Here is a 25,986-nt window from a genome sequence, read left to right on the forward strand (position 1 = left end):
CCCATTAAATATAAGGACATTATTCTTAAAGTATACGTAGTCGAGATTTGTTGTGAAGTGGGATAACATTAAAGCATTAAGACTATTATGTATATAGACTGATGATCACATCTCATGGATCATGGATAAGGAGTTATCAAGTCTTAAACATAAGTATGAATATTGAGAGTAATATTTATACTGGATTGACCCGCTATGAGAATACTATATAGAATGTTATGCTAAGTGTCATAAGTTATTCTCATGGTGATAACGGTGTATACCACTCTTTGACCTGAAACCACTATGTATCCTAGATGTAGAGTCAAGTGCCTTATTGTTGATCAAACATTATCCGTAACTAGATGATCATAAAGACAGTTGATGGATACTCCACGAAGCATGCTGAGGGACATGAGTGACCTAGATGGAATTTTCCCATCCTGCGTAACAGGATAAATATCTACGGGCCCAATATTGAGCTGGACAAGGATGATACATTTTATGCCTTGTGTTCAATATAGACATAAGGGTAAAAGGGTAATTGTAAACATAAGTATTATTACAAAAGGATTTGTCAGATCACATGACATTTTCGTGTCTTGGGTAGCAGTGATGTGTTGCTAGATACCACTCACTGTTTATTATGTTAAATACGTGATTTAATATAATTTACAATGCCGCGAAAACCTACAGGGTCACACACAAAAGGACGAATTGATAAGAGATATAGTAACTAAGGAACACCGTAAGGTATGGTGCACTTAAGTGAATTGTAGAACATCGTAAGGTAAGATGTACTTAAGTAGAATACAAAATATGGTAAGGTACCATGGGCTTAAGTAATTTTGGCATACTATAAGATATGGGCCACATACACTTAAGTGAGATTTTTCGCTTGCAGCCCATACAAGTGGTTCTATAAGTAGAACCCTTGTGGAGAAGCATTTGAGAAGTTGCAATTTCGTTTCTCTCTCTCTCTCTCTCTCTCTCTCTCTCACACACACACACACACACACACACACACACACACACACACACACACACATTCAAAGCCTTCATTCATAGCAGCTAACACTGAGATTGAAGGAATCCGTTCGGGTGGACTGAGTAGAGGCGTTGTCACCATTCAACGTTCGTGATCGCTCCATAGATCTGCATCAAAGGTTTCAATCACCACAAGAAGTAACGATTCTATCACTGATCATGCCCATTCATAAGGATCACTAAAGAAGATTTTTTTTTAAAATTCCGTTGCATTTTGGATCGCTCTTCTCCTTCAAAGACCTACCACGAGTCATGTGGTGGAAGTGCTTCTGAAATTGAGTTGTGAAAATGATAATCAGGAATTAACAAGTAGCTAGTTCAAGACAGAATGTGAGGTTTTGTTTGTTTGTTTTCAAACTGTCAGAATTTGAGGAAGGGTGGGTATGTAAAAATACTGTGTATCTTGTCTTGAATGTATTTGCGAGTGAATTTTTGTATAAGTTTTAATTATTGTATTTGTTAAGTACGACTCATTGTTTGAGATTATTATGGGTAATGGTAGTGAATTTTTGTATAGATTTTAATTATTGTATTTGCTGAGTATGACTTATATTGTTGGAGATTATTATGGGTATTGTTGAGTATAACTCATATTATAGAAATTATTATGGGTAGAGATAACGGTTTGTTGTGGGTAATCGAGGATTAAGGTTTAGGTAAATTGAACCCTGGTATTATATATATGATATGTAACACTAAAATCCTAATTCATAAGACAAAAATAAAGGGAACTATAGTTGCTCTATAGTCGCAAAGGTAGACACCATTGACCGAACTGCATTAACAAAGATCGATTGTGTTCATTGTCTTTTACTTTCATTTATCTTTAATATTCTATATTGATTGTTGTTCTAACAATTGATATCATATGACAATTAACGCTAGTGCGAAATTCGAAATAACAAGGTTCAACGAGAGAAGTAATTACATATTATGGCTAAGTAAGTTTAAGAAAATGTTGTCTCAATAAAGTTTACAAAAAGTACTGTGTGAGACAAAATCAAACAACATGGATGATATCGATTGGGCAGATATGAAGGAGAAGTCCGCATCATTGATACACCTATGAGTTTTAGACGATGTGATGCATCAGATCCTGGACCCGACAACTACGAAGGAGGTTTGGGACTAATTAGAGAGTCAGAATATGTCAAAGACACTGATGCACAAATAGTTTGCGAAGCAACGACTATACAGTCTGATGATGCATAAATTATCTATTTTACAACAACATGTCAATGCCTTCAACAACATAATCACCAATCTAATGAGACTTGGGGTGAAGGTTGATGAATAAGATAAAGAAATTATCATGCTCTGCTCGTTACCAGTTCTTATGACCACTTGGTGACTACTCTTACCTACGAGAAGGATACTATCAGTCCTGACGTGATTACTGCTACACCTTTTCTCTCATTCTCAAAGCAGACAAAGTATGGAGGAAATAACTCAATGTGACAGTCTGTATGTGAAAGGGGTGTGCGGAACAATGGTAATGAAGGTTTTTGGAAATGAGAGGTCTAATTCCAGGAATCGTAAAACATATGAGTGTTATAGTTGCAAACAAATTAGACATTGGAAGAAGGTATGTATAAACAGAAAGCAAGACTCGTCCAATTCTGTAAATATGGTTCAAACCAGTATTATGGAAATGAAATAGATATAGTGTGTTTTATCCAGCAAGTGCATGAATGTATTCTTGACTCTGGTTGGTGTTACCACACAATGTTGTACATGGAATGGTTCACTACATTTAGGTAATGTAATTTTGGATTTGTTTATCTAGGTGATGATAAAATATGTATTATCAATGGGATGAGACAAATTAAATTTCCATGGATGATAGTGGCCTGCAAACATTGGATGAAGTCAGATACATTCCAAAATTGAGGAAGAACTTGATTTCCCTAGGTACTCTACAGAAAAATGGTTTCTATTACAAGTTTGATGGAGATACAGACATTATGAAGGTAAGCAAGGGTGAATTGATTGAGATGCGAGCAATGATGAATGTAGGTAACATCTGTAAATCATTAGGGAACACAATTGTAGGTGATGTTGCATCAGTTGAGTCTGATAATGATGCAACCAATCTCTGGTATATGCGTCTGGGCAATCTTAATGAGTGTGGGATGACAAAACTTCATTAGATAAGTATATTAAAAGGTGTTCTTAGTTGCAATTTATAATTGTGAAAGTATTGTATACTTGAGAAATAATGTCGTGTTCAGTTCAAGATCAGAAAGCACATAACATTGGGAATTTGAAAGCATTATAACGTGTGGAGACCTACCAAAGAGGTTTACATTAGTAATTCTAGGTGTTTTGTGGATTTCACAAAAGATTTTTCACAAAATCTTGTGTTTTGTGAATTTCACAAAAGTTTTTTCTCGCAAGGTTTGGGTGTATTTCTTAAAGAAAAAATACGAAGTCTTTACAAAATTCAAATTGTGGAAGATAGAGGTAAAGAATCAAACAGACAAAAAAATAAAGTATTTGTGGTTAGATAATGAGACAAAGTAAACTGATTTAAAATTCAAGAGGTTATGTGAGAACAAAATATTCAAAGACATTTCTCAGTTCGTATGTGTTAGCCAACAAATTTCGACTATGCCGAAGAGAAAAAATCGAAGCTGGAGGAATGTAGTCGAAGCTGTAACATCCTAAACCCCGCACATAATTTATCGCGTAAATTAAATATAAAATGAAACTACGTAGGGTGTCACACATTCATAACACACATGACCTGCTCCGTAACACGTGTTTCAACAGTAAATTTCAATACACACATTTGTAATAAGGATGTTTAAACGACATCCCACTTATTTGAATCATACCTGAGATGTTTACACGACATCCTTCTCATCTGATCAGTATTATGTATTCATATAATAAGACATTCATAACTTGTCACTACATGCTCACTTCCATTTTAAAGTATCATAGAAGCAGAATTATCATCACAATTATGGAAGATAAAGCAAGTAATAACATCTAGTCTCAACTTCAATTTTAATAACAAAATAAGAGAGTTGTAATCAATCAACTCAACATCTTAATGTAAGAACAAAAATTGTTCTACAACAGATTCCATGATTTTGATGATAACAAAGGAAGAAACCAAAAATGGCACCCTAACGAAAAGTTTCTAAGTGTGCAGGGTTCTAAAGAAAGAAGAAACAAATCTGATGATGTCATCAGATGCAAAACAAGATCAGATGCAAAATCTCAAGTATCAGAAGCATCTAAAGAGGAATCTCATTCAAGAAGCTCTGACTCTGGACAAAACTACAAAAGTATCAGAAGCATCTGAACATGAAGTAAAGTCTAGAAGCTCTGACTCTGAACTAATGCCTTCTGTAAACTCTGGAAGTTATCAGCGCCATCTGAACTTTCAAGAAATAACATCAGAAGCAAGATTCTCCAGAAACACGAAGACTCTAATCAGAATTGTTAATCATGATGAAGTAACGTTTAAGCCAAGATAAAGTTCTGCAAATGGATTTCCTCAATTAGAAAGAGACGTTAATCTCCACTTCCAAGAGAGAAGATACTAATTGTGGTAAGTAGTCACTTCTAAGTGAAAAAGTCTACTGCAGAAGCTATTAATGGAATGGCGTAACTACATCTCAATATCCAACAGATTCAACGCTACTTCAACTCTACTTCAACTCCTATAAATAGAGAAGAAATCTCATTCAGTAATGCAAGAAATCACTAGCCAAAACTATACTGAAATCATATCACGCTCAAGAAAAACATCCTTGTTCTTCAAAGATTTTCACTAAGCTTTTGCTTATCAAGTGAAAAATTTGTTCTTAAGTTTGTAATATTTGCTTTCTTAGAAGCACTCTAGATTACACATCTTGTATCTAATTTTTATTTGTTTGATTTCCTCAAGTGACTCTTTGTAGTCTGTAGACTTGAGAGGACTAAGAGATTTTCTTCTCTCTTAGGGGTTGTTTGTAATCTTTCAAGATTAGTGGATTAAGTCCTTGTTGAAGGCGAAATCACCTTGGCCGGGTGGACTGGAGTAGCTTTGTGTTATAAGCGAACCAGTATAAAATCATTGTGTGATTTCATTTTGCAAAAGCGCTTATTTTTTTCAAACAATTCAAACCCCCCCTTTCTTGTTTTTCTCACCTTCAATTGGTATCAGAGCTCCGGCTCTGTTATTGATTTTCTAATCAAACACTTAACCGTGTAGAGAGATCCAGTACGAGAAAAACAATGGCCCACTCAAATGAGAAAGATTCTTACAATGCCAAGCCTCCTGTTTTTGATGGAGAAAAGTTTGATTACTGGAAAGATAGAATCGAAAGTTTCTTTCTGGGTTATGATGCTGACCTCTGGGACATTGTCACAGATGGATACACACCTCCAGTCTTAAATGGAGCTGAAGTTCCCAGAAGTAAGATGTCAGATGATCAGAAACGAGCTTTCAAGAATCATCACAAGGCCAGAACCATACTCCTAAATGCTATATCTTATAACGAGTATGAAAAGATCACCAACAGAGAGACTGCTAAAGATATACTTGACTCTCTGAAGATGACCCATGAAGGAAACTCCCAAGTCAAGGAGACGAAGGCTCTGGCGCTGATCCAGAAATATGAAGCCTTCAAGATGGAAGATGACGAAGCTATAGAAGCTATGTTTTCCAGATTCCAAACTCTTATTGCAGGTCTTAAAGTGCTAGACAAAGGATACACGACTGCAGATCATGTTAAGAAGATTGTCAGAAGTCTGCCAAAGAAATGGAGACCAATGGTTACTGCTCTGAAGTTATCAAAGGATCTGAACAATATCAGCCTTGAAGAACTTGTTAGTTCTCTCAGAAGCCATGAGATAGAACTAGAGGAGGATGAGCCTCAGAAAAGGAACAAGTCAGTGGCGCTGAAGTCCAGACCTGAAAGACGGAAGTCAGACAGAACCAAAGCCCTTCAAGCAGAAACTGCAGACACTGATGACTCTGAATCTGAAGACTCTGATGATGAAGAAGAACTGTCCTTACTAACCAGAAGAGTTAAGCAACTCTGGAAAAGAAGGAACAACAACAACTTCAGAAGATCAAGACCCAGAGGGGATCGATCAGAGTCAACTTCAAAAGGTAAACCTAATAAAGATATTACCTGTTTTGAATGTAAAGAAACAGGTCATTACAGAAATGAATGCCCCAAGCTGAAGAAAGATAACCCTAGAAAAGAAAGCTTCAAGAAGAATACCTTCAGAACAAAGAAAGGATTAATGGCCACCTGGGACGATAGTGAATCAGGATCATCAGAATCTGACTCTGATGAACAAGCCAACGTAGCATTTATGGCTACCACATCCAGCAGCTCAGATGAAGAATCTGAAGAGGTATTTTCTGAACTTTCTAGATCTGACTTAGAATCATGTTTATCAGAAACTCTTACCTCTCTTCAGAAATTAAAACAAAAAATTAAAGACATTAAAGGCCTTCTTAAAGCAAAATCTGAAGTATGTAGTAGACTTGAGACAACAATTCTAGCAAGAGATGATACTATCAGATCTCTAATGATAGAAAGAGATGAAGCTAAAACAAAAAGCTTAGAATTGGAAGAAACGTTGTCTCAAGCACCACAAACTTCAAATGAAATTATTTATAAATATGAAGAAGCCTTTCAAAAATTTCTGAAGAATGGGATAGATAGGAGTATTATGGCATCCATGATTTATGGAGTAAGTCAGAATAACAAAAGGGGAATTGGATATGATCCTGAGAAAGATAAACCCTCTACAAGTGATCAAATTAAATCTCCTTTTTCATACCACTACACACATACACAAGAACACCAATTTAAAAATGCTAGAAGACCCAAAGTTGTGAGAAACTCTGGGAAAACTAATCTAAAAGGACCCAAGAGATTCTGGGTACCGAAAGATAAGATTATCTATGTTGCAGATATCCTATGCAGCAAAGTTCAAACACCAGTCATGGTATCTGGACTCTGGATGCTCGCGACATATGACGGGAAGAAAGTCTATGTTCTAAAGCCTGGAACTTAAAGACGCTGGATTTGTAGGCTTCGGAGGAGATCAGAAAGGAAGGATCAGAGGCTCCGGAACTATTGGTAATGGTACTCTTCCCTCTATATCTGATGTTCTTTATGTAGAAGGATTAATGCATAACTTGTTATCCATAAGTCAATTAAGTGATAACGGTTATGATGTAATCTTTAATCAAAAAACGTGTAAAGCCATTAGTCAGAACGATGGCTCTGTCCTTTTCACAGGCAAGAGGAAAAACAACATTTATAAAATAAATCTTTCTGATTTAAAAGATCAAAATGTTAAATGTTTAATGTCAGTTCACGAAGAGCAATGGGTATGGCATAGACGCTTAGGCCACATTAGCATGAGAAAACTTTCTCAGCTAACTAAACTTGAGTTAGTCAGAGGCTTACCTAAACTGAAGTTTTCTTCAGATGCTCTGTGTGAAGCTTGTCAAAAAGGAAAGTTTTCAAAAACATCTTTTAAAAAGAAAAATGTTGTTTCTACCTCTAAGCCTCTGGAGCTTCTTCACATTGACTTATTTGGTCCTGTGAAAACAGCATCAGTCAATGGAAAGAAGTATGGACTAGTAATCGTTGATGATTACAGCCGCTGGACATGGGTAAAATTCCTAAAGCACAAGAGTGAGTCTCACTCTGTATTCACCAGTTTCTGTTCTAAAGTGCAAAAAGAATTTGACTCTAAAATTGTTAGAGTCAGAAGTGATCATGGTGGAGAATTTGAAAATAAAGATTTTGAAGAACTATTTGATTCTAATGGAATATCCCATGATTTCTCCTGCCCTAGAACTCCACAACAAAATGGAGTTGTAGAGAGGAAGAATAGGACACTCCAAGAGATGGCCAGAACCATGATCAATGAAACAAATGTAGCAAAGCACTTTTGGGCAGAAGCTGTAAATACAGCGTGTTACATTCAGAATAGAATCTCTATTAGACCTATTCTGGAAAAGACTCCCTATGAACTGTGCAAGGGAAGAAAACCCAACATTTCATATTTTCATCCCTTTGGATGCATTTGTTTTATATTAAATACTAAAGAACATCTGAACAAGTTTGATTCCAAAGCACAGAAAGGTATTATGTTAGGATACTCAGAACGCTCTAAAGGCTATAGAGTATACAACACAGAAACCAAAATTGTGGAGGAATCAATTCATGTTAGATTTGATGATAAGCTTGACCCTGAAAAGTCAAAGCTAGTTGAAAAGTTTGCAGATTTAGAGATCACTCTGGTAGAATCTGAGAAAACTCCAGAAGCAACTGTCACTCCAGACTCTGAAGAAATTAAATCTCCAGAAATTCCAAGGAAAGTTAAAAGTCGTATTAACGTATCTGAAGATTTGATTCTGGGAAACAAGAACGAACCCGTCAGAACCAGATCTACCTTCAGAACTTCTGAAGATATTCCTCTGGGACTAGTGTCTCTGATTGAGCCTATGTCCTGTGATGAAGCTCTTCAAGATAACGATTGGGTGGCAGCTATGCAAGAAGAGTTAGATCAATTCTCCAAGAATGATGTCTGGGATCTCGTTCCAAAACCCAGAGGCACTCATGTCATTGGAACCAGATGGGTTTTCAGAAACAAGCTGAACGAGAAAGGAGAAGTTGTCAGAAACAAAGCTCGACTGGTAGCTCAAGGTTATAGTCAACAAGAAGGTATTGATTATAATGAAACTTTTGCTCCAGTCGCGAGGTTAGAATCTATTCGTCTTCTTGTATCTTTTGCTATTAATCATTCTATCAAATTATACCAAATGGATGTCAAGAGTGCATTTCTTAATGGTTATATTTCAGAAGAAGTGTATGTCAACCAACCTCCAGGCTTTGAAAATTCAAACTTTCCAGAACATGTTTTCAAACTTAAGAAATCTTTATATGGACTTAAACAAGCTCCCAGAGCTTGGTATGAACGTCTGAGCAATTTTCTTCTGGAACAAAATTTTATCAGAGGGAAAGTTGATTCTACACTCTTCTGTAAAAACCTTAATAATGATCTCATGATATGCCAAATTTATGTTGATGATATTATTTTTGGTTCTGCTAATATCTCTGTTTGCCAAGAATTTTCTAAGTTAATGCAGGCAGAATTTGAAATGAGTCTAATGCAAGAACTAAAGTTCTTTCTGGGAATTCAAATCAATCAAACTCCAGAAGTCACGTACATTCATCAAAGCAAGTACATTAAAGACGTTCTGAAGAAGTTTGATATGACTGAATGCAAATCTGCAAAAACTCCTATGCATCCAACTTGCATTCTGGAGAAGGAAGAGGTAAGCAACAAGGTTTGTCAGAAGCTCTATCGAGGTATGATAGGCTCTCTTCTCTATCTGACTGCTACTCGTCCTGATATTCTCTTTAGCGTCTGTCTTTGTGCCAGATTCCAATCAGATCCTAGAGAATCTCATTTAACAGCTGTTAAGAGAATTCTTAAGTATCTGAAAGGAACTCCTAACCTGGGCCTGATGTATGAGAAAACATCAGAGTATAGGCTTTCTGGTTATTGTGATGCAGATTATGCAGGAGATAGAATAGAACGAAAAAGCACATCTGGAAATTGCCAGCTTCTGGGAAACAACTTAATCTCCTGGGCTAGCAAAAGACAGTCAACAATTGCTCTATCAACTGCAGAAGCAGAATACATCTCAGCATCACTGTGCACAACTCAGATGCTCTGGATGAAGCATCAGCTAGAAGATCTCCAGATAATTGAGAGTAACATTCCTATCTTTTGTGATAATACTGCTGCTATTTGTTTAAGTAAGAATCCCATTCTACATTCCAGAGCCAAACACATAGAAATAAAACATCATTTTATTAGAGACTATGTTCAGAAAGGGATAGTAACGCTGAAGTTCATTGATACAGAACATCAATGGGCAGATATCTTTACTAAGCCTCTAGCTGAAGATAGATTTCTTTTCATCTTAGAAAATCTGAACATTAAAAATTGTCCTGAGTAATATTTGGCTCTGAACATGTAAAATGAGACTCTGATAAAAACAAATACACTTCTGCCTCTGACTCTGATACTTCTACCAAGTTAAGAATATATCTGAGTTAGAAATCTTCAGAAATCCTTTGGTATTCCTGAAGATCAGATACATCAACACGTGGGGAACATGCGTCTAACCTTAGAACTTCTAGACAGCTGTCAAGAAATTCAAAAGGCAGACGTTTGAGTTTTCCTCGAGCAGTGTGCAAGCTGTGGGATTAGACATTCATTAATGAGCTGTAATCATTTTTCCCCCAAACGTGCTATTTTGGTTTTTGTGCTAACGCTGGTATGTGTGTCGTTTTGCATGTGTTTTTACCCTTAGTATATAAACACTTTCTCTCACTTTTCACACTTATCACTCTCACTCACTCTAAAACCCTAAACCCTTCTCTGAAAGTTCTCTGCAAGTTCTTCATCTTCTTCTTCAATCTTCATCATCTTCATCAACATGGACGCTCAACAACAAGAACTCTTCAACCATTCTCAACAAGTGGAATCTAGTTCCAATCCCCAAACCTCAAACACTCAAACACCCACGGTTATAAGCGTCACCACAACCCCAGTTTACAAAGAACCTCACATTCTTGACCGTGAACAACACATTCATCTTTCAACTCCCTTTGAAGGTTTGGATGTACTGTGTGAATCGCTGGTAGATTTTGAGAACTTGAGAAGAAACGGTGTTGATCTTACTGAAGATCTTCGCAAGCAAGGTTGGGAAAACTACTTCGACAGGCTTTATGGTCCAATCTACCCTCTTCTGGTGAAGGAGTTCTGGAGATGTGCAGATGCTGATGACCAGTTCATTGTTTCTTTTGTTCTGGGAGTGAAGATAGTGATCACAGAAGGATCCATTGCCTCTCTGTTGAATATGGAAAGTAGTGGAGGTAAAAGGATTTACAACATTCCTCCAAGGTCAAAGCGCATCACTGAAGTCATCAACCCTACAATCTTCAAACCTAATGTTGAAGGAAACCCCTCTAAAAACAAGGAGCTTCATCAGAACCTCCGAGTTTGGCTGAAGATTATTCTGGGAACAATCCATCATCGTCCAGCCTCCAACTCCTCTGACTACATAAATGCAGACCAGAAATGCATTCTGTACTGCATTCAGAAGGGTATCAAGATCAATCTCCCTACTCTCCTCTTCAGATATCTGAGAGATTCAGTCAGAGAAACGAGGAATAATATGAAGCCCAGATCCTACATTCCTCTGGGAAGATTGCTCTCTGATGTCTTCATTGAGCATGGCTTGGTAGATGATCTGGAGAAGACCAGATGTATGGATGATCTGGCAATTGACGTGGGAAAGCCTCTGAATGCCAGAAACCTCAAGAGCATGGGAATCATCAAAGACATTAGAGTCAAGCCCACTATGGATGTGTCCTGGGAATGTCTAAAAGATCAGAGGAAGATGCCTCATGGCCTGGTCAGATTCTTCAAGGATGAGCCCAGAGACGCTGTTGCCCTCTATCTTCATCGAATGTTGGAAGAAGGTGTTGATGTTTCTGATTTCCGCCTTGAAGACTGTCTGGACTCTGTAGAAGATCTTGTCAGATACAAGAGAGGTGTCTCTGAGAAACAGATAGCTGCTGAGGCAAGGAGAGCAAAGAAAGCCAGACTTGGAGAAACTTCTGGCAGCAAAACTTCAGCACCTCTGAATGTCTCTTCTGGTAAGTCTATTCCTCCTGTCTCCTCTGCATCTATAATGGCTTCCTCTAACCCTCTCTCTTCACAACCAATATATACCACCTCTGAAATACCACCATCAATCATCAGAACCTCCCAACCTACACCTGTTCTAAACATTGCTAGAACCTTCATTCCTCCCTCTATACCTGCACAAACTCACCAAACTACTTCTTCTTCCTCATCCTCTGAATATGAATCACCCCCTTACCTTTCCCCTTCTTCTGACCAAGAGTTATCTGATCATGAGTCCTCTGATCAAGAACACTCTGACCCAAACTCCCCAACCATAGCAACACTCTATGCCCATAGACTTGCTTCACAACGAACACAAACCACAGAACCTGAAATAACTTCACCACTACAACAAACAACCACCATACCCTCTGTAATTCAACCATCTGCTCCTTTCACCTCTAATATCATTCCACCAATCCTTCCCGCTGTCCCAGAACCAGAATCCGAACCCTTAGATGTAAACCCACTCTATGCTTCATCCCCAGATTCTGAACTTCAAGCAGAATCTGAACCTCAACAAACTGAACCTCCCTCTCTAAATCTCAGCCCTCAAAACTCTCCACCTCATTCACCTGAACCTGAACCTGAACTTACCATACCTACCCTTGAGGAGGCCATTATACAGGTTGCAGAAGCTTCAGTCCAGAAGGTCAAGTCTCTGGCTAAAAACTCTGAAGTTAGTGATGATCCTAAATCTGTTAGGACACACTGGAACAGAGTCATTAGTTGGATGACCTCTGAGTCTTATAGGCTGAAGAGTATCTCTGAACAAGTCAGAAATGGCTACATCAGAGATGCTGAGGAACGGCTCCAAGAGAGATTGGCCAGAGAAGCTGAGGCCAGAAGATTAGAGGAGGAAAGATTGGCTAAGGAAGCTGAGGAAGAAGCAAGAAGGTTAGAAGAAGAACGACTGGCAAAGGAAGCAGAACTTCTAAGGATTAAGGAAGCTGAAGCCAAGGCTCAGGCAGATGCAGAAGCCCAAGCTGCTGCTGAAGCTGAAGCTCAGCAGGCTCTGACTCAGGGGGAGTCCTCTTCTGCGATCCCGTTGATTCTTAACACTCTGAAAGAGATCAAGCAAGATCAGAAAGAGATCAAGCAAGATCAGAATGAGCTTCGTGCCAGAATGGACAAACAAGATGCTTTGAATGAAAACATCCAGAACATGTTTGCCATGTTGCTTCAGAGACTTCCTCAACCTCCAAACCCTTAGGCACTTAGGATTTATTTTGTCTGCTTGCCTAGTGTTTTTGCTTCTGTCTTCTTTAGCTCTGATATTCTCTTGGATCTGATGTTTTGCATGCTTTTGTGCCTTTGTGCTTCTGATTAATGAAATGTTTTTCTCTTTATTATTCTTTTTATTTTTTATGCCTTTTTGATTATGCCAAAAAGGGGGAGAAATTATTAAATAGCTCTGATGAAAATTATGTCTAAAACCTTAAGCATTCTGCAACAATTGTAGAAATAGTTAAGGTTAAATTAGCTCTGCTTAAATAATAGCTCTGATTAAATAGTTCTAACATTAAATTTAAGAAATTGCAGAAAGTTTTCAGAAATCTCTTTACTTGGAAAGCTCTGGTAAGAACTTCTGAACTCCCTAGTACTAACTCAGGGGGAGCTTTTGTCTATCTGATCTAATATTTTTCATGTTTCATCTGATAATTTTATTTGTTTTGTCATCATCAAAAAGGGGGAGATTGTAAGAACAAAAATTGTTCTACAACAGATTCCATGATTTTGATGATAACAAAGGAAGAAACCAAAAATGGCACCCTAACGAAAAGTTTCTAAGTGTGCAGGGTTCTAAAGAAAGAAGAAACAAATCTGATGATGTCATCAGATGCAAAACAAGATCAGATGCAAAATCTCAAGTATCAGAAGCATCTAAAGAGGAATCTCATTCAAGAAGCTCTGACTCTGGACAAAACTACAAAAGTATCAGAAGCATCTGAACATGAAGTAAAGTCTAGAAGCTCTGACTCTGAACTAATGCCTTCTGTAAACTCTGGAAGTTATCAGCGCCATCTGAACTTTCAAGAAATAACATCAGAAGCAAGATTCTCCAGAAACACGAAGACTCTAATCAGAATTGTTAATCATGATGAAGTAACGTTTAAGCCAAGATAAAGTTCTGCAAATGGATTTCCTCAATTAGAAAGAGACGTTAATCTCCACTTCCAAGAGAGAAGATACTAATTGTGGTAAGTAGTCACTTCTAAGTGAAAAAGTCTACTGCAGAAGCTATTAATGGAATGGCGTAACTACATCTCAATATCCAACAGATTCAACGCTACTTCAACTCTACTTCAACTCCTATAAATAGAGAAGAAATCTCATTCAGTAATGCAAGAAATCACTAGCCAAAACTATACTGAAATCATATCACGCTCAAGAAAAACATCCTTGTTCTTCAAAGATTTTCACTAAGCTTTTGCTTATCAAGTGAAAAATTTGTTCTTAAGTTTGTAATATTTGCTTTCTTAGAAGCACTCTAGATTACACATCTTGTATCTAATTTTTATTTGTTTGATTTCCTCAAGTGACTCTTTGTAGTCTGTAGACTTGAGAGGACTAAGAGATTTTCTTCTCTCTTAGGGGTTGTTTGTAATCTTTCAAGATTAGTGGATTAAGTCCTTGTTGAAGGCGAAATCACCTTGGCCGGGTGGACTGGAGTAGCTTTGTGTTATAAGCGAACCAGTATAAAATCATTGTGTGATTTCATTTTGCAAAAGCGCTTATTTTTTTCAAACAATTCAAACCCCCCCTTTCTTGTTTTTCTCACCTTCACTTAAGAATCCTCAACAACAAAATTAGTCTTATGACTTCAACATAATCAGAGATAAGGAATAAAATAAGCGTTTAACCCAACCCGATGTTACATGATCATAGCAAGGTACCACTAATAAAAGCGACAAAATAAAGAAGTAATCCAAGAGCTACCTTCCACTTACTTCAACAATACTACTCTTGAGTATCTGCATGATGCCCATGTAAAGGAAACATTCAAACAAAAGGGGTGAGAATTCATTTCAATAATAACGATATAGAATGAAGTATAGAGTACAACATCTACACAATCATGCACAATAATATATCACATTCTTACATCCAAATCATAATCAACCTAGAAAATTTCCTGCTATTACATCAAACGAACACTTGGATGGATTCAGACACATGTTGTAATTCCTGACCGACCCTAAGATATCTTATAAGTCAGCTGCATGGCTCCCCATTTTTGATGTATTCACAATCATGTCATCGATGTAAAACTCTAGGTTGTGTCTTATTTCCTTTGAAAACACCATGCCCATAAGCCTTTGATAAGTGGCGTCAACGTTCTTAAGCCCAAAAGGAATCACATTGTAGTAGTAATTACTATGATTGGACATGAAAGCCGACTTGGGTGCATATATGGGTTCCATCATAATCTGTTTATACCCTGAGTTAGCATCCATTAAACTAAATGTTTTGTTACTCGAAGATCCCTCAATCAGGAGATCTATATTGGGGAGAGGATATAAATCTTTGGGGCTTGCAACATGAAGGTCAGTTAAATCAATATAATTACACCACCTGTTTGATGTCTTTCTCATAAAAACCACATTATCCATCCACAAAGGTATTTGATCTTTGTTATGAAATCGGGGCTTGTTAGCTTGTCAGCTTCTGAACTTCCTCGTCAATGGATGTTCTCTTTTCTGCGCAAACCTTGTGTTTTCTTTGGGATACTGGCTTAATTGATGGGTATATGGAGAGGTAATGACACACCACTTCGGTATCAATACCAGGCATATCCGAGTGCGTCTAAGTGAATAAGGCAATCAAATATTCTTCTTCAGATTCAGATAATGTGGTGTCCAACTTAGTGACTTAGTGATGTAAGGGCCCAATCTGAACTTCTTTCAAATATTTGGTTGGGGTAAGCCTTTCACTTTCTATCACAATCTTGGGTCCTAGCTTGCTGTATCAGCACCATCCATTTCTAGATAAAAGACGACATCCAAGGTGATGGGTTCCCTCGTTACTTCTAAGATACTTAGGTAACACTCTTGGGAGATCACTTGTTCTCCTATGACCGTACCCCATGTTCCCATTAGGTAGTCAATATTTTAGACTTAAGTGAATGGTGGACAAGACCTTCCCAATCAGATTGAGAGCAAGCCTTCATAGGATGATATTTTAGGGGAACATGGCGTCTACTAAAAGATACTTCACCTCAATGGTTATGGCACTTGCCCCTGAGCCGAATGTTGTTTCGAGGGTGATATGGCCTTTGACCTATACGTGTTCACCCGATAGGACGATTAGGGACCCTTTGGAAGATCCAACATTGTTGAGATCCAGTTGGAGCCCCTAGAAGGCGCTCCAAAATAGGATGTCTTCCGAGTTGCCAAGGTCAATTAACACTTGTTTCACATTCCAGTTGGCATGCTGAATTGTGATGACCATGTGATCATTGTTGTTTGTGAGTACGCCGATTCCGTCTTCTCTCGAAAAAGTGATTCTAGGCTCCCAGTTCCTACCGGAGACACCGTGAGCTTTTACGGGTGTGATATTTGCTGTTAATACCTGTTAGACGTATCTTCTCCCGTAGAAGCTAGATTCTCACCCCGACGAAACCTCCAACGATGGTGTTGATGGTCTCGGTTGACACTAATTGTACTTGCTAAAAGCACAAATGAGTAATAATCCTTAATGGATATTGAGAACTAACTTACATAAGGTGAGAAGCTACTGTGTTAGAATTAGGTTGTCCCGAAATACTATGTTACTGATGTATTTATAGTCCCATGGTCAGAACCAAGTCTTCCTACAATGCAGTAACCGCTTCAGTAATGGGTGGTTGATTCCTTGCGTTTGTTGACCCAATAGGTGATTTCCACCCGATCGCGCATTAAGGAAGGAGAACGAGAGATTCGAGCGACGTATCCGAAAGAGAGGCGCTCAAACCATTAAAAGATCAATGTACTCGACTTGCCCAGGGCGGACTAAACATGTAGCTTTCGTCTGAACCCTAAATTCCTTCCAATTATATCACTACATAATATAATCCAAATTAATAAAACAAAACACATAATTCATATAGTTGTTCAGAATGAATGACATTCTCTCCCTATCTCCCACAAAACAAAAGCTGTCAATTTAATTCTTTAACCGATTCTTAAATTCTACCAGGGGAATATCCATCTTTAGAATAATCCATTAAGATTCTGTTATGGTTTTTAAAAGCAACAACATCTTTCATTATTCATATATTTTAGAACATGATATACTCCGAAAAAAAACAAATCCATTGTCAACCAAATTGCTTAAAACAGAAAGTCCCTGTCCCTATCACTGTCACCACAGTCATACAGAAGTATAAATGTTCATAGTCAATGCCGAGACTATTGATGTAGTAATAATTCTAATGAAATATAACGTGGATTTATAAGCAACAAATTAAAATCAATATATGCTGCATTAAATTTACTATACATATTGAGTATTTGTGATGTGAACTACATTACAAATATTCCATAGCTATTCTATACAAATTAACCATGCATTTGATCCTTCTCTCCTTGCTTTTGTTTCTAATACTTTCATCATCTTCAGCATTGGATACCATGAAGCAAGGTTCATCCCTCTCAGTGGAAGAACCAAAAGATATCATAGTATCACAAAATGGAATGTTCTGTGCTGGTTTCTATGCTGTTGGTGAAAATGCATATTCCTTTGCCATTTGGTTTTCCGAACCAAATCCCCAAACACAAAACCTTACCTTAGTATGGAATGCAAACCGCGACCAACCCGTCAACGGAAGAGGCTCAAAACTTCACCTTCTCAACAATGGTAACCTTGTCTTAAGAGATACCGATGAGTCTCACGTTTGGTCCGCAAACACCGTCTCACTCTCTTCTGTTGATCTCGTTCTTTTAAACACTGGTAACCTCGTTTTACGCGAAGTAAACGGTGTTACTTTGTGGCAAAGCTTTGATTCTCCTACTGATACGCTTCTGCCACAACAAGTTTTCAACAGACAATCAAGAATAGTTTGTTCAAGAAGTGAAACAAACAAGTCATCTGGTTTTTATATGTTGTATTTTGACAACGACAACATTCTTCGTCTTCTTTACGACGGTCCTGAAGTATCGAGCATTTATTGGCCGGATCCTTGGCTTACTGATTGGGATGCTAAAAGGGCTGGTTACAATAACAGTAAAGTTGCGGTTTTGAATACTCTCGGTAACTTTAGTTCATCAGATAATTTCAATTTCATGACATCTGATTATGGAGATGCACTGATGCAGAGAAGACTTAGACTTGATCCTGACGGAAACATTCGCACTTACAGTCGAAAACAAAGTGGAAAAAATTGGTATATTTCATGGCAAGCCAAATCAAGACCATGTAGAATTCATGGTGTTTGTGGTGTAAATAGTTTGTGCTCTTATTATAGTGACAGTGTGAAATGTTCTTGTCTTCCGGGATATAAAATGAAGAATCCTCAAGATTGGGCTTATGGATGTCAACCAGAATTCTCTCTGCCATGCAACAAAACTCAATCTCAGTTTCTAGTTATATCCAATGTGGAGTTGTTTGGTTATGATTATGGAATCTTTGTAAATTACACACTTGCTCGGTGCAAAGATTTATGTTTACAATTATGCAATTGCAAAGGTATTCAATATACCTATGTCAAAGCGGGTAGTGGCATACCTGATACTTATACATGTTACCCGAAGCTACAGCTGCGAAACGCGTATCGAATACCATATTTCAACGCTGATTTGTACTTGAAACTGCCGGCAAACAGTTCATACACTTACAAAGAATCAATGAATGATAAGTACAAACTCGCTTGTCCTGCGAGTCCGAAAACAACAACTCTTGAAAGATTATATAATGAAGTTCGTGAAGGAAGGTATATTAGGTTTTTGCTCTTGTTTGTAGGGGGAATGGGAGGAGTAGAAATCTTGTGCATATTTTTTATGTGGTTTTTCTTTATAAGATCAAAAAATAATTTAGACACAAGAGTGTATAACAATATGTCCATAATTGGTTTTAGAAAATTCAGTTATTCTGAATTGAAAAAAGCAACAAAAAATTTTAGTCAAGAGATTGGAAAAGGTGCAGGAGGGGTTGTATACAAAGGTGTACTGTTAGATGAACGAGTTATAGCGGTGAAGAGACTCATTGAGGCTAATCAAGGCGAAGCACAGTTTCTCGCGGAAGTAAGTAGCATTGGAAGGCTTAACCATATGAATTTGATTGAATTATGGGGTTATTGTGCAGAAGGAAAACACAGAATGCTTGTGTATGAGTTCATGGAAAATGGTTCTTTAGCAGAACATTTAAGGTCTAGTGGATTGGATTGGACAAAGAGATTTGACATAGCTTTAGGTACAGCAAAAGGTTTGGCTTATATTCATGAAGAGTGTTTGGAGTGGATTTTGCATTGTGATGTGAAGCCACAGAACATACTTTTGGATTCTGATTATCAACCAAAGGTGGCAGATTTTGGACTGTCAAAGCTAAGAGACAGAAGTGATGCTAAATTCTCTAGTTTTTCGAAAATACGAGGAACAAGAGGTTATATGGCTCCTGAGTGGATATTGAATCATTCAATAACATCTAAAATAGATGTTTATAGCTATGGAATGGTTGTGTTGGAAATAATAACAGGAAAGAGTGCAACAAAGGATGTTGATATGGGAGATGGAGAAGAGAAACAAGGTTTGGTTGCATGGTTGAGAGAGAAAAGATATACAAGAAGTGCATGGGTTAATGAAATCATAGACCCTACCATTGAAGGAGGTTATGATGAAAGGGAAGTTGAAGCTTTGGCTGAAGTGGCTTTGCAATGTGTAGAGGAAGATAAGGACAAAAGACCTACCATGAGTCATGTGGTGGAAGTGCTTCTGAAATTGAGTTGTGAAAATGATAATCAGGAATTAACAAGAAGCTAGTTCAAGACAGACTGTGAGGTTTTGTTTGTTTGTTTTCAAACTGTCAGAATTTGAGGAAGGGTGGGTATGTACAAATGCTGTGTATCTTGTCTTGAATGTATTTGCGAGTGAATTTTTGTATAGGTTTTAATTATTGTATTTGTTGAGTATCACTCATTGTTTGAGATTATAATGGGTAATGGTAGTGAATTTTTGTATAGATTTTAATTATTGTATTTGTTGAGTATGACTCATAGTGTTGGAGATTATTATGTGTATTGTTGAGTATAACTCATATTGTAGAAATTATTATGGATAAAGATAACGGTTTGTTGTGGGTAATCGAGGATTAAGGTTTAGGTAAATTGAACCTTAGTATTATATATATGGTTTGTAACACTAAAATCCTAATTCATAAGACAAAAATAAGGGAACTATAGTTGCTCTATAGTCGCAGAGGTAGACACCATTGACCGAACTGCGTTAACAAAGATCGAGTGTGTTCATTGTCTTTTACTTTCGTTTATCTTTAATATTCTATATTGATTGCTGTTCTAACAATTGATATCATATGACAATTAACGCTAGTGCGAAATTCGAAATAACAAGGTTCGACGAGAGAAGTAATTACATATTATGGTAAAGTATGTTTAAGGATATGTTGTCTCAACAAAGTTTACAAAAAGTACTGTGTGAGACGAAATCAAACAACATGGATGATATCGATTGAGTAGATATGAAGGAGAAGTCCGCATCATTGATACACCTATGCGTTTTAGACGATGTGATGTATTAGGTCCTGGACCCGACAACTCCGAAGGAGGTTTGAGACTAATTAGAGAGTCAGAATATGTCAAAGACACTGATGCACAAATAGTTCGCGAAGCAACGACTATATGGTCTGATGATGCAAAAATGATCTATTTTACAACAACATGCCAATGCCTTCAACCAAAATAATCACCAATCTAATGAGACTTTGGGTGAATGTTGATGACGAAGATAAAGAAATTATCATGCTTTGCTCGTTACCAGTTCTTATGACCACTTGGTGACTACTCTTACCTACGAGAAGGATACTATCAGTCTTGACGTGATTAATACTACACTTTTTCTCTCATTCTCAAAGCAGACAGAGTGTGGAGGAAATAACTCAATGTGACAGTCTGTACGTGAAATGGGTGTGCGGAACAATGGTAATGAAGGTTTTTGGAAATGAGAGGTCTAATTCCAAGAATCATAAAACATCTGAGTGTTATAGTTGCAAACAAATTAGACATTGGAAGAAGGTCTGTATAAACAGAAAGCAAGGCCCATCCATTTCTGTAAATATGGTTCAAACCAGTGATTATGGTAGTGAAGTAGATATAGTGTGTTTTATCCAGCAAGTGCATGAATGTATTCTTGACTCTGGTTGGTCTTACCACACGATGTTGTACAGGGAATGGTTCACTACATTTAGGTCATGTAATTTTGGATTTGTTTATCTAGGTGATGATAAAATATGTATTATCACTGGAATGAGACAAATTAAATTTCCATGGATGATAGTGGTGTGCAAACATTGGACGAAGTCAGATATATTCCAAAATTGAGGAAGAACTTGATTTCCCTAGGTACTCTACAGAAAAATGGTGTCTATTACAAGTTTGATGGAGATACAAACATTATGAAGGTAAGCAAGGGTGAATTGATTGAGATGCGAGCAATGATGAATACAAGCAATATCTACAAATTATTGGGGAACACAATTGTAGATGATGTTGCATCAGTTGAGTCTGATAATGATGCAACCAATCTCTGACATATGCGTTTGGGTAATCTTAATGAGTGTGGGATGACAAAACTTCATAAGATAAATCTATTGAAAGATGTTCTTAGTTGCAAGTTATAATTGTGCAAGTATTATATACTTGAGAAATAATGTCGTGTTCAGTTCAGGATCAGAAAGTACAAAACATTGGGAATTTGAAAGCATTATAACGTGTGGAAACCTACCAAAGAGGTTTACATTAGTAATTCTAGGTGTTTTGTGGATTTCTCAAAATATTTTTCACAAAATCTTGTGTTTTGTGAATTTTACAAAAGATTTTTCTCGCAAGGTTTGGGTGTATTTCTTAAAGAAAAAATACGAAGTCTTTACAAAATTCAAATTGTGGAAGATAGAGGTAAAGAATAAAACAGACAGAAAAATAAAGCTTTTGTGGTTAGATAATGAGACAAAGTAAACTGATATAAAATTCAAGAGGTTATGTGAGAACACAATATTCAAAGACATTTCTCAGTTCGTATGTGTTAGCCAGCAAATTTCGACTATGCCGAAGAGAAAAAATCGAAGCTGGAGGAATGTAGTCGAAGTTGTAACACCCCAAACCCCGCTTATAATTTATCGTATAAATTAAATATAAAATAAAATCACGCAGGGTGTCACACATTCATAACACACATGACATGCTCCGTAACACGAGTTTCAACAATAAATTCAATACACACATTTGTAATAAGGATGTTTACACGACATCCCACTTATCTGAATCATACCTGGGATGTTTGCACGATATCCTTCTCATCTGACCAGTATTATGTATTCACATAATAAGGCATTCATAACTTGTCACTGCATTCGCACTTCCATTTTAAAGTATCATCGCAGCGGAATTATCATCACAATTATGGAAGATAAAGCAAGTAATAACATCTAGTCTCAACTTCATTTTTAATAACAAAATAAGAGAGTTGTAATCAATCAACTCAACATCTTAAGAATTCTCAACAACAAAATTAGTCTTATGACTTCAACATAATCAGAGATAAGGAATAAAATAAGCGTTTAACCTAACCCGATGTTACATGATCAGAGCAAGGTAACATTAATAAAAGCGACAAAATAAAGAAGTATCCAAGAGCTGCCTTCCACTTACTTCAACAATACTACTCTTGAATATCTGCACGATGCCCATGTAAAGGCAACATTCAAATAGAAGGGGTGAGAATTCATTTCAATAATAACAATATAGAATGAAGAATAGAGTACAACATCTACACAATCATGCATAACAATATATCACATTCTTACATCCAAATCATAATCAACATCATACACGATAACTTATCAATTATCATCAACATCATACAAAACCATATCTCAATTATCATTAGCATCATATGCAACAACATCTCATACAACAACACATCAACAACAACCAATACAAATGCAACACTTATGCAATGTACTCAACACCGACTCGACTTGCATGTGGTACCAAATATGAACATTCATTTTCATCTCACTCCATGATCCCCACCATAGGATCAATTCTCTCTTGGAACCGGAGCACACCAAAATCCCTACCATCACCATATGTAACGCTTCACTAATCCTCCATAATAGGAATTAGCTACTCGCACCCGATCCATCACAATGGGATCGAAGCTCACAAAAACTCGTTACCATCAACATAGGTAACACTTCACTAATCCCCCGTAATAGGAATTAGCTACTCACACCCGATCCATCACCATAGAATCGAGGCTCACCAAAATTGGACCGAAGCCCGTACACCAAGATGCTTGACTCTCAAATAACATGCATTAACACAACAAGGTTCACCTAAATGATCCCCACACACATCTCATCATTTATGCATCACACCATTCACCACGCAACAACCAATTCATGTTACCACATAAATAATATCAACAAACAACAACAACTCGTCAACATCTTAACATCATCGACATAACAACATACTTATCACACAATTATATTACAACAATGCAACGATTCATCAAGCAAACGTATAAACCAATACATTTATTAACACAATAGGCATGTGAATATTATTAAAACATCTCAATAATCACTACCATGTTATAGGCCTGGGTGCTAGCTTTCTGACGCTTCAAACGCCATCAAAATCGGACTTATGAAATGAAAGTTATGACCAAAATCGTCGGGATGTGTCAACAATTCCTTAACCGAACGTATGAACAAAAAATTAACCAACACAGTAGGCATAGGAATAATACTCAATCAATTCACTTATCACCATCACATTATATCTCTTAGATCCAGCTTTCTAATACTTTAAACCTCAATCCAAAATGATTCACGAGTTGAAAGTTATGATCAAAACCGTGCACAAAGGCGTTACTAAAAAGTTGTTGTTTTCTAAAATTTCCAACATAATTTTCATCTTTTTCATCCCCAAAAACATCCATTAAATAATCACCAAAATTATTTTATCCCTGAAACAAAATTATAGCCCTCTATTTCTATATCCAATTCTTTAAACGACACTCGATTTTGACTTACGGATCAAAAATTATGGCCAAAACGATTTCGATCGGAAAACACAAAAAAAGGCTCCCGCGCTGTGCGCGATCGTGACGGACAAGTTCACACCCTTCTCCATTCTACCCTTCTACCATACCCATTACTAATGGAACAAGTTCACACCCTTATCTGAATTCCTTGCAAAAATTCTGAATTGAAACCTACATTCTCTTCCATTGATCACCTTTCCTATTGCCTCTTTACTCCATTTTCTCAAATGTCATGTATTGTGAAAATCTTCCTAAACCTAAGTTTCTCATATTCCTTATTTTTAGGGTAAACTTTTTCAAATCACAAACTTGACCCAAACTTAATTATCTCATATTCCTTCTTCCCACTAACTTGATCAATTTCTCATATTTTTCCCAATTATTCTATCTTCACTAATTAATATAATAAAAATAAATAAAACATTATTTTTAATTATCAAAACAATTCAAAATTATCCTACTTACTTCTATCATCCCTCTATACCCCTAACTCAAGGATACATACTCCGCCAACACTCAGTCATAAAATAAATCATCAAAATCCATAATTCAAATAATTAAAATATAATAAAATATCTAATAAAAAACAGGGTGTTACAGAAGCGGTTCGACAATCAGGAAGGACCTAAGCCAGGTCGAAAGAAGGTCAATGGGGGTGATCTTGTCGAAGTAGAAGAGAAACATGCAAGGATTGATACAATCTGTTAAGCAGAATGCGGGGGAAGTTGCAAAGAACGTGGATTTACAGGCTCAGACGCGTGGCACATCGTGAATGGATAACAACCATATAACAATTATTTTTTTATTACTATTTAAGTAGATTTGATTTCTAGTTTTAAAGGTGGCATTTGTAACATTGCAAAATGAAAACACTCGAAGTATCAAGCGTCTAAGAGAAAAGAGTTCATTCCTGTAAAAATATACACTTTCTTCCACATTTGTTTTCCAACAATTTAACTTATCAAGTCATTTTATTTGCTTTGTTATTTACATTTTTATCTTGTTTTTGTCTGTTATTTCTTGGCACCTGTTTACAAGCATTTTTTACCTATCCAAACATTTCACCGAAATACACCATATACTCAACACATTTTTAGTCTAGGACTTTGTAGCCGGTCCTGCAAGTAAACCTCAATAGGAACACTAGAGATTGTTCGTGCGAAAACCACGTGCGAACAAATTGGCACACCCGATGGGACCAATTGTGTTCAGTATATGCAACTACGTAGTGGTAAAATGGTATCACCATGTCCAAATCCAAACGAAGAATCGTCTTCGGGAGGAGATACAGTTGCATCGCAAGCAACTGATGTTGGTTCTGGCACTATATCTGCAGTTCCGATTACATATGGTGAACCAATATTAACACTGCGTCAGCCTGAGACTCCAAGACCGACGATAGTGGGAACTTCAAGGAAATATATGCCCAGTTTCATAATGCCCATGTATCGAACCTTAGGAATGCCAACTAAATTTATGGCAAGTATGCATAATAGCAGTTCGAGATTTGGCGAAAATCCATCTTCGCCATTCCCACCCTACCAGGGGTTAGGACCTTTGGTAAACCAATTCGGTCGACCCCCAGGTTTAGGTTTTTCATCTCAGTCGATTCCTAATTTCACATCAAGTTCTGTCGCAGTCATGAGACAAGAGATGGATGAAAGCAATTACGAAATGGTCCATATGTTAACTCAGTAAATGGGTACCATACGGATACCACTGATTCAAGATTCGGCTCAGAGTTACCAATAACTGGAAACTAAAATGACCCGAATAGGGGATTTCCTATGGGCTCCCAGAGTGCAGGTTCGACAGACTCCCCCACATCCACCTCGATCGGAAACCCCAGTTCGACATGAGGAGATGGTCGACAAAATAATTGATCAAGAACACCGGGTGGTTAAACCAATACCCAGGGTGACCTAAAGGCCTCCCGTTGTGTTAGTCAATAGAAATCAAGATC

The 25,986-nt window shown here is 37.1% G+C and overlaps 1 protein-coding gene across 1 annotated transcript; it reads left to right on the forward strand.

The window, feature by feature from the left end:
* The first annotated feature begins 17,309 nt into the window (after nt 1–17,309).
* On the forward strand, nt 17,310–19,718 carry LOC127079065 (putative receptor protein kinase ZmPK1). The gene has a single exon (XM_051019474.1). The coding sequence runs from the start codon at nt 17,310–17,312 to the stop codon at nt 19,716–19,718; it is 2,409 nt and encodes an 802-aa protein (XP_050875431.1).
* The last annotated feature ends 6,268 nt before the right edge of the window (nt 19,719–25,986 follow it).

The sequence above is a fragment of the Lathyrus oleraceus genome, chromosome 5 (assembly GCF_024323335.1).
Source record: "Lathyrus oleraceus cultivar Zhongwan6 chromosome 5, CAAS_Psat_ZW6_1.0, whole genome shotgun sequence".
In the NCBI taxonomy this organism is placed as follows: domain Eukaryota; kingdom Viridiplantae; phylum Streptophyta; class Magnoliopsida; order Fabales; family Fabaceae; genus Lathyrus; species Lathyrus oleraceus.